The sequence below is a fragment of the Drosophila melanogaster genome, chromosome X, assembly GCF_000001215.4.
Source record: "Drosophila melanogaster chromosome X".
NCBI lineage: Eukaryota > Metazoa > Arthropoda > Insecta > Diptera > Drosophilidae > Drosophila > Drosophila melanogaster.
Genome location: NC_004354.4, coordinates 6642066 through 6654329, shown reverse-complemented (window position 1 = coordinate 6654329; position 12264 = coordinate 6642066). Strand labels below are relative to the sequence as shown.

At 44.5% G+C, this 12264-nt stretch overlaps 2 protein-coding genes across 4 annotated transcripts in view; one reads left to right on the top strand and one right to left on the bottom strand.

Moving 5' to 3' along the window:
• The first annotated feature begins 81 nt into the window (after positions 1-81).
• On the top strand, positions 82-1217 carry CG3226 (uncharacterized protein). Its single transcript, NM_132104.4, has 3 exons — positions 82-184; positions 250-422; positions 600-1217. Exons 1-3 carry the CDS (start codon positions 170-172, stop codon positions 1102-1104), a joined length of 693 nt encoding a protein of 230 aa, NP_572332.1. The 5' UTR covers positions 82-169; the 3' UTR covers positions 1105-1217.
• A 97-nt stretch (positions 1218-1314) lies between these two features.
• The window catches only part of pigs (pickled eggs), a 52954-nt gene continuing 42004 nt past the window's right edge, over positions 1315-12264 (bottom strand). For 2 of the 3 annotated variants that reach the window (NM_001298020.1, NM_001258621.2), the window contains exons 4-10: positions 9572-9768; positions 9384-9502; positions 8992-9287; positions 6206-6313; positions 5949-6145; positions 5188-5828; positions 1315-5124 (exon numbers count right to left, since the gene is read on the bottom strand). In NM_001298020.1, coding sequence (NP_001284949.1) covers positions 3917-5124; positions 5188-5828; positions 5949-6145; positions 6206-6313; positions 8992-9287; positions 9384-9502; positions 9572-9768 — 2766 coding nt within the window. In that variant the 3' untranslated portion in view covers positions 1315-3916. The remainder of the gene's footprint in view (positions 5125-5187; positions 5829-5948; positions 6146-6205; positions 6314-8991; positions 9288-9383; positions 9503-9571; positions 9769-12264) is intronic. The other variant, NM_132103.3, reaches the window with a different exon arrangement.

Here is a 12264-nt window from a genome sequence, read left to right as displayed (position 1 = left end):
CACTTGATATACTGAAAATACCGTGAAATAGTATTTTTCGCAGTGTGCTCCGTGCTCGCCACGCGTTAATCGTTTTTTAGTACATTCACCACGGGCGCCGGCGTCATTGAATTGCTCGAAATTTCTGCGAACCTACAAAATTAATCAACTGTTATTCAGACAAAACAAAATGTCATTGGAACAGGTAAGTCCGAGTTGTTGAAAAACGAGCCATCAGTGAAATAACCCCACACCCATCGAATAACACAGCTGAAAAGCGATGTGGCCGAGCTGGCGGCCTTCCTGCAGCAGGCGAAAGGTGCCCGCGTAAAAGACGTGCTGACCACCGCTAAAGCGGAGGCGGAACGGGAGATTGTCAATCTGGAGTTGAAGGCCAAAATTGCGGCAGAGCGACAGGCCACCGGGTCGAGCGAAGCCAAGAGGTGAGCAAATCCATGAGGTCCAAGAAACCCAACACCCAATCGACCGAAACACAAAATCTCTTCGGGATTAGTCCATATCCCAAATGTAGTTCCACATCTTTCTACATCACTATATATGGGCAGAGATTTCTTAAACCATGCAAGCCCCACTAATGAATCCCCATTTCGATCGCCCAGATATCTGCACGAGCTGACCGACTACGGCTGGGACCAGAGCGCCAAGTTCGTGAAGCTCTTCATCACCTTGAACGGAGTGCAGGGCTGCACGGAGGAGAATGTGACAGTCACCTACACACCTAACTCGTTGCAGCTCCATGTGCGCGATCTTCAGGGCAAGGACTTTGGGCTGACCGTAAACAATCTGCTGCACAGTATCGATGTGGAGAAGAGCTACCGAAAGATCAAGACCGACATGGTGGCCATCTATCTGCAGAAGGTTGAGGACAAGCACTGGGATGTGCTCACCGCTATCCAGAAGCGTTTGAAGCAAAAGAAGGACAGCGAATTGTCCAAAGATGGCGACAATCCCGAATCGGCGCTTGTTAACATCATGAAGAAGATGTACAACGACGGTGACTCCAAGACGAAGCAGATGATCGCCAAAGCTTGGACCGAGAGTCAGGATAAGGCGAAGCTTGGCAAGGAGACGGGCGGCGGATTGGATTCTTTCGACGATCTTTAGATATGATAATAACCACACCCATTCGCGAATTAGCTAACTACCTAAGGCACTGCTTCGATTCCAGCACAATTTGTATATGTGGATAAATAAACTCCCAGCTAGGGCATTAAGTTAAAACGAGTGGTGTTTGTTCTTTTTTTTTTTTTTTTTTTTTTTTTTTTTTTGGCTTTTTATATATATATTTGTATATAGGCTTTTATTTAATTAATTAAATTCTTGTGATTAAAATCAATTATGCTGCTCGTCGCTTAGAGTACACCCTTGCGGTCTAATCTATTCCATTTGTAATAGTTAGTTTGCTTTCGAAATGAATTGATAATTACACTTTAGCTGTATTTAAAATACACTTTATATGTTCTGCGATATATATCCAAGTACACATATATAATATATATATATTATATGTGATGCGATGCTCATCATGGCCAGCGCTCGAGAACCCGTGGTGCACTTCATCTTGTTTTTTGCTCGATTTCTTATCAACCTTTTGGCATGCAAATCGGGCAATTGCTTAATTTTCTATAATTAAGTTTACACCACGGGTCAGGTGTGTGTGTGTGTGTGTGTTGTGGTGTGTGTGTATGTCTGTCTGTTTGTATTGGAACAATTTAATTGTTAAACAATTAATGATTAATTATTTTGGTTGCGATCTTTCTCGCCGCTTCGAGTTTACATATACATAAATTGGTATCATTTGGTGTACAATAAAAAGCTGAAAAACGCAACTTAAATTCAAAATACAAATTATAATGATAAGAAAAGAATACAAAATGAAACTGATACAAGATATCGACAGACTGAACATTAAGGCCGATTTTACGAGTACATAAGAACTATACAACATGTGGGCAATTGGACAAACACAATTTACAATCTATATATGATGTATGTAATTTATATGCATAGGTACGATGTACTAAACTATATGTTAACATTGCTAAATCTAAAGAAACAAAAAAAAAAAAAAGAATGAAATCATACAATAAATGTTTAATAGTTGTAGTTATTTAAGGTTTCTGAAACTGATGCCACGGTTCGTTCGTTTGCAATGTAACAATTTCCTTCCGTTCTCTCTAAAAGCTATGGTTTCTCAGTTATTTTTGTTTTTTTTTTTTGTGACCGTTTTTCTTGTTTTGTGTTTTTTGTATATATTTTGTATATTTTGAATGCTCGTGGTGAATACAGTGCGTTTTAGAGCTGTACTCGCTGTACATCGCTTCCATTATAATTGATTTAATTTATCGTGTATTTAAATTCGAACTAAACATCCTATAATTTCACTACACCCCCGAAACGCACTGTATAATTTTAGTGGTGTGTGTGTGTGTGTTTTTTTTTTGCTGGTGGTGCATTTTTGTGGGTTTGAAGAGCGTGATTTTGGAGTTCCCAGACCAAGGAGCACCCACTTCTTGGAGTTGTTTATTTTTTTTTTATATGCGGGCGGTCGCTTCATTTTCTAGCTATGCTTGCTATATCCCTAACCGATCTCTTCTCCTTTCCTTGTATATATATATATATATATAGTATACATATATATATAGAGCTATACTGTAAAAGTCGAGTTGTCTAAAAGCTATTCATCTTTCCAGATCCCACGATCTCCGCCGGTTCCTCTGTTCAAGCGTACAAAAATAAACGTATTCTCTGCATCGCTACAAATCGAATCTGAAGAATTTTGTTGGCTTTACTTTAAAAATTTCTAGAAAACTAGGTATGCGTCCTCTATGTGTTTGCGATCGTATGTGTGTGTGTGTGTGTGTTTTATTTATGCATTTAAATATATTCGATATTGCAGTGTAGATTTAAAATTCCTGTTCTAGGCCTAGACAAAAAATTGATTTAAAATTTTTACTCGAGTCTCAAATTTGGATTGTATATATGGTTGATTCATTTACCCTAGATCAGCGCAGATCGAAGCTTATTGGGGGGTATCCTAGAATACGTACGTAACGACGTTTATACGCTAGCTTTAAATACAAATCAAATGCTTACTTTTGGTTAAGAAAATGCTGTTACTCTAAAACGTCGCAGAAAAAAAAAACAAAATAATAACTGCCTTACTTCGAAATGCATATAAAGTTGTAGGAAACTGGAAATTGCGTATTTAACGTAGTATATTGATTGGTTATAGGGAAAGAGAGTTGAGAGCTTATATAACGACGATTACAGGGGTTCAATACAGTTGTGAAGAAGTAGAAGTACTGTTTATTAAGGGGAGGATATGCTTAGGCGTATCTGGCTGCTAGGGATTCTGCCCTGTCTGTCCTTGAGGCAGTTTCAGTTTTGCTTTCTTTCTAACTTTACTCGACATCTAACGATTCTGATTCTGATTTTGGGTATACTATTAGCTATGGCTTTCCCCTGGATTACAATTTGGAGTGGGGTCACCTCCGATTCTTTGTCTTTTGTAATGGTTTCCTTTCCTTTATGGTTCTCCAGCATTCAGAAGCTTTCTTCTTCGGGGCTCTTCAGCAATTGTATGGCTAATCTAAAGATTCCACATTTTCATTTTTGGTTTAAATCGTTTTCAATGGCCGATCTTCGTCTTTCCCATTCCATTTTCTGATTCTCCGGGATCCTGTCTTCTGATTCTTCAACTATTCTTCGCTCTCCACGCACACACACACGCCGTAGCAGCAGCAGACAATTCCAGCTTGGCTCTAATCCTATCTTAACTATTCACTACCCACAAATACACTCGTCATTTGATTTCACTTCGATCCGCCTGCTCCTCAGCGCACTTGGAGGCTTTTCAGAAAACCCTCGACTTGGCTTGGAAACGGACCTGGACGCTTGGCGTCCGCCGGCGCTGCTAGTAAAGCTCTGTATGATGACGCACTGGCGCCGGAATCTTGGACATGCCCCTCTCTCGCCTGGGCGATACCACGCTGGCCGATCCAGCAGCTGCTCCGGATCCAGCTCCAGCATTTGAATTGTTACTTTCGCAGGAACTGGCGGCGGAACTGCGCTTGGAACGCGCCTTGGCTGGCGGAGAACAGCTCTCCGAACGCTCCAGATTGCCATTGCTGTGCACCCAGGCCGTAGTGAAGTCCTCGTAGACCGGTGTCTTTTTCCCATTGCTGTTGATCTTATTCGCTGCTGTTGCCGTTGCTCCAACTCCTGCCTTTGTTTGATTACCAGCCGCATAGCGTGAGAGTAGTGACTTCATCTTCTCCAAAATTTGGGCATCGTTCTTGGCACTGCTGGCCGCCTCCAGGAGTTGTTGGGCAAGTGGCGAGGAGGCGTGATTCTTAACGGGCGACGTGGTTAGCGAACTGGTGCATCCCGGTGCACCGCTCCTCACCCGGCGTCCGTTGCTGTCGTAGAGAATTTGCGATGAGCGTCCTTTGCCATTGCGCTCGAAGGATCCAGCTGGTCCTGTTCCATTTGTGGGTGCCACAAAGGTATCGGCGGTGCAGGGAGGTCTTCGCTTTGGTGCTCCCGTGGTTCGGCCGCTCCACGTATTCGTGACATCACGCACCATAGGCAATTGGGTGGCTTGACGGGATCGGGGAGGTGCCACCGGCGTTGTAGTGGCTCCGGTTGAGTTGCGAGTTCGAACGGATCGATAAACCGGTTGTTTGCGGCTAAAAGCTGGAGCCGGTAGACCAGACCGGCTGCTCAAATCCTGTAGACTTCCGCCAGCACCGCCACACGTACTATTATCGATGCTTCGGCGACGACGCTGCGCCAATGGAGAGCGTGGAATCTTGCTGAGATTGGGTGTTGGATTTCCCATTGTGTTAGCCACCGACTGATCCTCGGTCTTGGCTATGTCCACGGTGATTTCGTCGTCGGTTATAAAGACACCGGATTGCTCAAATTTGTCGCTTAGCTTATGGGCTCCGCTGAGAATTGCCGGCAGCGATTGTGGGCCATCGCACACCGAGTAGTCCTCTTGGTCCTCCTCTCGATCTTGGCCATTTAGATCCTCCTCTTCTAGAATGTCCGTGGTGGCCTTCTCCGCCGGCTCATCAGAGGGCGAGATTTGCGAGTCACTTGAAGTCTGATCCAGACGCGCTAGAAAATGACAATGGCATTGGGTGAGATTATCAAAAATCAAAGCGAAATTTAGAAACTCACCATTGCTTTCAGCGTCCTCAATGGAAGCCTGACTATGCAGGGACTCTCGTTTTTGGGCTCCCGATTGGATGACTCCCAGACTGCGGTATCCTTCGTCACTGATCTCACTGCCATTATCGCTGATGTTCTCGAATTTGTTGGCGCCACCCTGTTCGCCCGCGACTCCCGATCCAGCGGATCCTGAGCTGACACCTCCAGCCGCCGATCCGACACCAGATCCACCGTTTGCCTCCTCCATGGAGCAACTGTAGCCGGGCAGCGATTTCGGACCACTACTGTACGAATCCAAGGAGCTCTGTTTCTTGCGCATATCGATTAGTCGACGTGGACTTGGTGACATGGAGCGTCTGGCCAAGCTGGGCGATCCGAGCAGCTGACCGCTGGAGGTGTCTGTGGTGACTGTCTGACTGGATCCCGTCGCGGATGCAATGCCTCCTCCGTTGGCCTGCTGGTTGAGGAACTTGCGCTGTGGTGTTGGACTGCGACTGCGGTATTTTCCCGAATTCGGCGACAGACTGTGACCGTTCTGTAAAGTTGGAGGCACGGCCACGCCCACAACTCCCGTTCCACACGATGATCCTGTTCCGGGTCCACCATTGCAATTGGGACTGTTGAAAACACGTCGAGCTGCTGGCGGTGACCTAGAAACAAAGATATCGAAAAATATTGATAAATTTAAGACAGTCCGGCGATTTTACCAGAAACCAAGAATACAAATATCATAGAATCTATTAAAAAGTTATAAAAAGAAAAGGACTCACCTCTCGAATATCACCTGCGCCTTGTGGAGCTCGATGCCGTTGCTCGGGTTGTGATTCGGCGACTGACGGGGAATGAGGCGAGCTGCCACGGAGCTGCGATGTTGGGCACGGCAGCGGCACGGATCGTGCTTGTCCAGATAGTGGGATAGTGTGTCCCATCCGCCACCGACGCGCACCATCACGTGGGAACGAAGGATCTAAAAGTAGAAGTTCATACGTTGAACTTAGAACGACAAGTTTTGGCATTCAATACTTACCCGCACAAAGATGAGAACTTTGGTGTCGCCAATACGATACTTGCCCTCCGACACTCTGACCATGGGAAATTGTGAGGGGCATGTGCACTTCTCCACAAGATCTCTGACCTGTAAATGCAACGAAACGTGTGAGAATATAAACAAGTTCCTTTGAAAATATCAGCGATCACCAATAATAACTATACAACTTATTGAATATACGCTTTAAATGCAATTGATTACAGAGCTTTTCGTCATAATAGTCCATTGCCAGCTAAATACGTTTCAACAAATGACCATATATATGAGTAATGATGACAGGTATTGTAATTGAAATTAATTGAGCTAATTAGCATTTATCATTTATCACTACGTATCAAGTGAAATGAGTGTGAACCAAATATGTAAAGCAACCAAAAGGCGAGATGAAAATGTTCTCAGTGGCACTGTACCAACTGCCCGAGATCAGCAGACGAAGAAAAACTCTTGAATCCAAGTGTCCAATCCGCGGACCCACCTCCCCACCACCCTCGTCGATTGACCCTTAGCATTGCATAAGCCTGACCCGATCAGTTCCCCGACTTCCTAACTCCCTGACTTCTGCAGTGGCAGTTTGCTGCAGTTGCAGTTTGCCCAAAAAAAAAAGGGAAGAGTGGAGGAGATGCAGAAGGAGCAGAGCGACGAGCATCGGGGTCACCAAATAGTTTTTCACTGCATAAATTCACGCGCTGCCATTGTCCAACAAACAAATGATCCGCAGGGGCGGCGAGTCGAGAGAGTGGCGGGGTTACGAGGGATTCCAAAGGGGGCTACCCTTGCCCTAGGGAGCCATGGGATCCATGGCAAGACAAGTCAACATTGGCTCCACCATCAGCAGTACACGTCCCAGCGGGCGGCGGCAGACAAACAAATGACGACTTGGCCTGGCCTGTCTTTGGGTCTGATTCTCCACTGGCCGAAATTCGAGTATAATTTGCGATTGAAAATATCTAGATGGTTGCTTGGATCTTCGAAGATCAAAAGGTGGGCCCAATTTGTACCATCTAAACATAATTTTTTATGGTAAATATAGGCAACACGCTTATGGTGAAAAATTCTTCTGCAAATATTTGTATGTTTCTCATGGCTTGCAGTGTATTTTGGTTTCTTGCCCTGGCTGCAACCCCACCTCCATTTCCATCCAGACTTCTTTGCCAGCAGCTCGGTATGCCCGACCGACTGTGAGTCGAACCCATTGCTACTGTAGTTTGTGGCCGCTTGGAGCTGAGCAGCAACGCATTGGCACCTTTGAACTTTTGCAACTCCTTCTTGGATGGGATGCGTGCTTAGGTGGAGCTGGAGCTGGAGATGGAGCTGCTACTCTAACTTCAACTCCAACAGCAACTCCATGGTGGCTCCAAGCTGGAACCGACATGACAATAAATCTTTCTACTGGTGGGGCGGTGGAAGGTGGGCCAAAGCAATCCAGCCAGCGATCCGCCAGCGATCTGCCAGAGATCGGGGATCGGCGTGACTCTGACGCATACGAGATTAGCTGGCCATGGATTGCGATGGGGATAGCGATGTGATCCTGGCCTAACCATAAATCGCATGCCACCAACTAACCAACAGCAACTGGAGACCAAAACAGACAGACAGTGGCGATGCGGACGTGCCAGCAGCTCCAAAGCTCCACAGCTCTACAGCTCCACAGCTCCAGACTTTTGGAGTCGACAAATGATCGTGGCTTTTTCTTTTCTTTTCTTTTCATTTCTTTTTGTTTCGTTTCTGCTGTTGGTGGCACATCATTTGATTTTCGACAAGTTGTTGAGGCTATTTGCTGATTTGGCTGCTGCTGTTGCTGCTGCTGCTGCTGCTGCTGCACAAATTGATTGGCTGCCTCGGAGTGGATTTTAGCTGGAGATGGAAGACGGTGCGATGGCGGAGGAGAGGTCCATGTCCATGTCCAGGTCCATGTCCCATCCATCCAGCGACCATCCATCCCCCAGCTGTCGAACATTGTTGCTGCTGCTGCTGCTGTTGCTCATGTTGCTGCTTTTGCTCATGTTGCTGTTGTCAATGTTGCTGGCGGCGTGAGGAAATGTTTGCATGGCTTTCATTAGTTTGGCCGTCAATGATTTTCCATTGCGCCTGACCAATCCGCATCCTTTGTTGGCTGGTGCTCACTGCTGTCGTCGTCACACTTGCAATTACATTGACAATTGCAATTGTTGTAATTGTTGTTGGCACATCGTCTTGTCAAATTAATTTGACATCTCAACATGGCAGCAGGCAAATCGGGGAAACCCTCATAACACCACATCAAACAGAAAAAAGGTGGACAAAAATATAACCAAAGTTCCAGTTCCAATTGCTTCTGATTTGTTTTGGTATTGTTTTCGGCGTGTGTTTTTTTTTTTGTATTTTTTATTTTTCGTAACTGGAAACTTAGCCATGGCTAAAAATGGACATGAGAAAACTAGCAACACAACAACAGCGCAGCCTAAGCAAAACAATAACAAACAAAATCGTGAGCTGAGCCCGCTCAGTAAAAAAAAGTAAATAGAAAACAAAAAAAAAAAACAACCGAAATATAAAAGAGAAACCCAAAAGTGGACATTGGGAGTGGGACTGGGACACCAAAGGAACGGGAACGGAAAGCCCTGCGGGAAAATGGAAAACCAAAAGCGGAAAGATCTGATACTGAACACCAAAAAGTTGGCTGGCCGAATGGGTCTCACTTATTTGCAAGAATTCAGTTCAATTCCAACCAACTTAAATGAAAATATTTAAAAATATCAATGGGTTAATCGTTTCGCTTCACTCACCATTTCGTCGAGGCTCTTCAGATCATTGGTGATTATCTGGGGCTGTGGTCCGTACATCAGCACGGGATTCTGGTCGCCATCATCCTCGGTCTCCGAATCGTCGCTGTCATCATATAGATCCGTTTCCACTGTGGTCGTCGTTATTGTCGTCATTGTGGCGGCACTACTATTTCCGGTCTCCAGTGCATCCGTTTGGGTGCCATTTTCCGAGCAGCCAGCTCCATTGGCCTTGATGTCCGCGGCGATCTCCCGATCGATTTGTCGCTCCATTTGCACCAGCATGGGAGCCAACATTCCTAGTGGCAGAGTAATCGAATAGAATAGTTTTAATATTATAATAATATACATATATGTATATACATTTAATAGAGGCATTGGCTATGGATACTTACCAAACTTGGCTCCCCGACGTGCCACCTCCAGAAGGCACAGGATCACATGCTTCTCGTTTTTGCGCATGATCAGATCGTCCGTTTCGAACAGCAGGCACTCGATGATCTTTAGGCTCTTTCTGCAAGCATTGCGTTAGATAAGATATAAGATTACCAAGAATTAAGATTAAGATATGGTTTGAACCCACCTGCACCAGGTTATAAAGTTGGAAACATTGTCGCGGGCAAAGAAGGTGCCACTCTTGGCTGCCGGAAGGTAGTGGACATTGCCCATGGCCAGAATGGGACCCGCCAGGCCCGAGGTCATCGAGCGGGTCATCGATTTGTTGCGGGCCTGTCGCCGTGCCAGATAATCCACAGCCGCCTGTCTCACATAATTTGCGTGCTGCAAAATAAAGAAAAACAAAAACGAACGAACGATGTAGAGACATTAGCATTTGCAATGAGATGATGCAGAAATTCCCAATGAGCACGGCAAATAATTCGCCGAGTAGTGCGTGTGCGAGTGAAAGTCAAAAATACAAAACTAGAAAACGTTTTATTTTTAAGCTCCTTAGGAATTTAGCACGGCATTTTTAGGCTGCCACCCCTTTCCCCCCTTCCCCCCTTTGAATTTCCCGAGATCTTGGCCAACACATTTGCTACCTGCAATGGGCGTTGAACGATCAACGTTGTTGCCGCGACAATGCTATCTATGTATCTATTTGCGTTCTTCTGCGGTAATTCGCCTGTTTGTTTACATCCTGGAACATCCAACTGCATCCTAAAACCATGTGAAACTTAATGTTTCGAATACATTTCGTTGCTCATGCGCGCCCACATATTTAGTAATTCCCGCTATTATTTGCCATTGGCACATTTGACGTTTGGGGTGTTATGTCATCCGCAATCCCCGAGTTCCCTGGGCCAAAACGAAAAAAAAAAAACAAAAAAAAAACTTAACAAAAATTAAGCTCCAATCCCATTCGGGGCGAAAACAACAACTGCAATCGTGTCTCGACGTGTCATGCATTTCCATTTGCATCATTCCATATTCATTTATGCACACTTTGTTGTAATAATTTAATATTTAAACAATATTATTATGATATCTGCTTCTTCCACCGCCTCTCTGCTTTTATGGATATCTGACAAATGCTTTATTTGGTGTTTATTGTTTCACCTTACCATAATACCCTAACCCAAATAAGGGCAACAGAAACTGCAACGAATGCGGTGACGATGATGACGCTCCGCTGACGTTTGCAAGCAATTAGATACATACATATGTATATAAAAACATATGTACATAGGTACGTGCATCTCAAGGAAAGCCAGAGAAGATTAAATTGAGATCGTAAACTAATTACTAATATGCATATCAACAGTTGCAAATATTCTACGCTTTAAGCCTATTGTATAATCAAGTTAAGGAAACTCATTTAATACAATTGCCAGATCTACTTATTAAGTGTTCTTATCTTATGCGGAAAGAGCGTTAACCAAGTCGGTCTGATTGCCACGCTGACTTTTCTTTTCGGCATTTGCCTCTTCGGCTTCTTCTTTTCTTCTCCTCTTTGGCTCTTATCATGCCGCTCGCAAGGTAAAGCTGCAACGCCCACAACCCATTTCGGCAACCCAGAGGCGTTAAATGCATCTCTCCTCGTCTCACCCCGTCTCTTTCCCACATCGCCATCTCGCTCTCTCTCTCTCTCGCTCTCCTTGAACAGATGCGCTACCCACGAAGTTTGTTTGGGCCTTGGTTTCACTTTGGCCGCCAGCTTAGAACCGAGGCTTCAACACAGATACAGTCAGGTGCAAAAAAATAGTGTCTCTTGCATTACATAAGAAGTTAACATGGTAAACATTAAATGCTCTGATCGTTTAGTTCCCATCTTAGTTCTAGAAAATAGAATAACTTCTAGAATATACATAACTTTGTTTAACTTGATTTGTTAACTTGATTTTGGACCATTGTTTCGGTTATATATTGTACTTTGAAGACCTTATATCTTAGTCACCACTGTTGGTGTCTATATGTGCAAGTGAGTGTTTGCTGCAGCACCACTCCAATGTTTGTTTGGCTTCTTCCTCTTCTGAATCCGAATCTGAATCTGAATCCGTATCTGCTGAATCTGAATAATGCATGCAGAGTGGCGCGCGACAGAGACGGACGCACATGCATATTTGATAATCGCAGCATCACATTTTCACTTTCGAAATTCGACAGTTGACTGAGGTAGGCATTGGAAGACGGGGGTGGACCGTTGTGAAAAATGGAAATTGTTATTATGACATCAAAACTTTCTTGCATCAACAACGACGGAGACGGGCACGTGCCACTTGTTGTTGGTATTGTTTCACTTTACACCGTCGATGGAGCAAGTGCAAGTGCAGTTCGCTGTTGATAAATCGATATTGGGGACACCGGAAAAAATAAATCAACTGCCAGCTATCTTATCTGATATATGGGTAGTAAAAAAGAAAACTAACTAATTCGATTGGTAGCTATCTATAACTTGGGTCACCAAATAGAATCATTTATGTATATGTTTTCCACACTGGATTTCCTCTTCAGGCATTAAGTTCTATACCATCAAAGGCTGGGGTCACCAACCGCAGTATTTTCTTAAATCCTTCTCAGTGTCTTTGTGTGTGTGTGTGGGTTTTAATTCAGGCATAAAAATTAAAGGTGTAAATGCATCAAACTTTGTTTTCTTATATCCATCTAACCCAGTGAACTACTGTCTGACAAACACATCCGCAGCCACATCCGCATCCGCATCCGCCTCCGCCTCTTGAGAGTCAAGTGTCGAAGCAATTAACATGACTCTTCTTCTAGTTCTACACTTAGTCTTCTTATCCATATGGTTCCCGGTTCTTCTCTTGTTTTCATTTTTCT

Bases quoted from the DNA above. Each gene is read 5' to 3' on its own strand.
- CG3226 (NM_132104.4), top strand. The intron at 423-599 runs GTGAGCAAATCC...TCGATCGCCCAG, and splicing joins GGGTCGAGCGAAGCCAAGAG to ATATCTGCACGAGCTGACCG.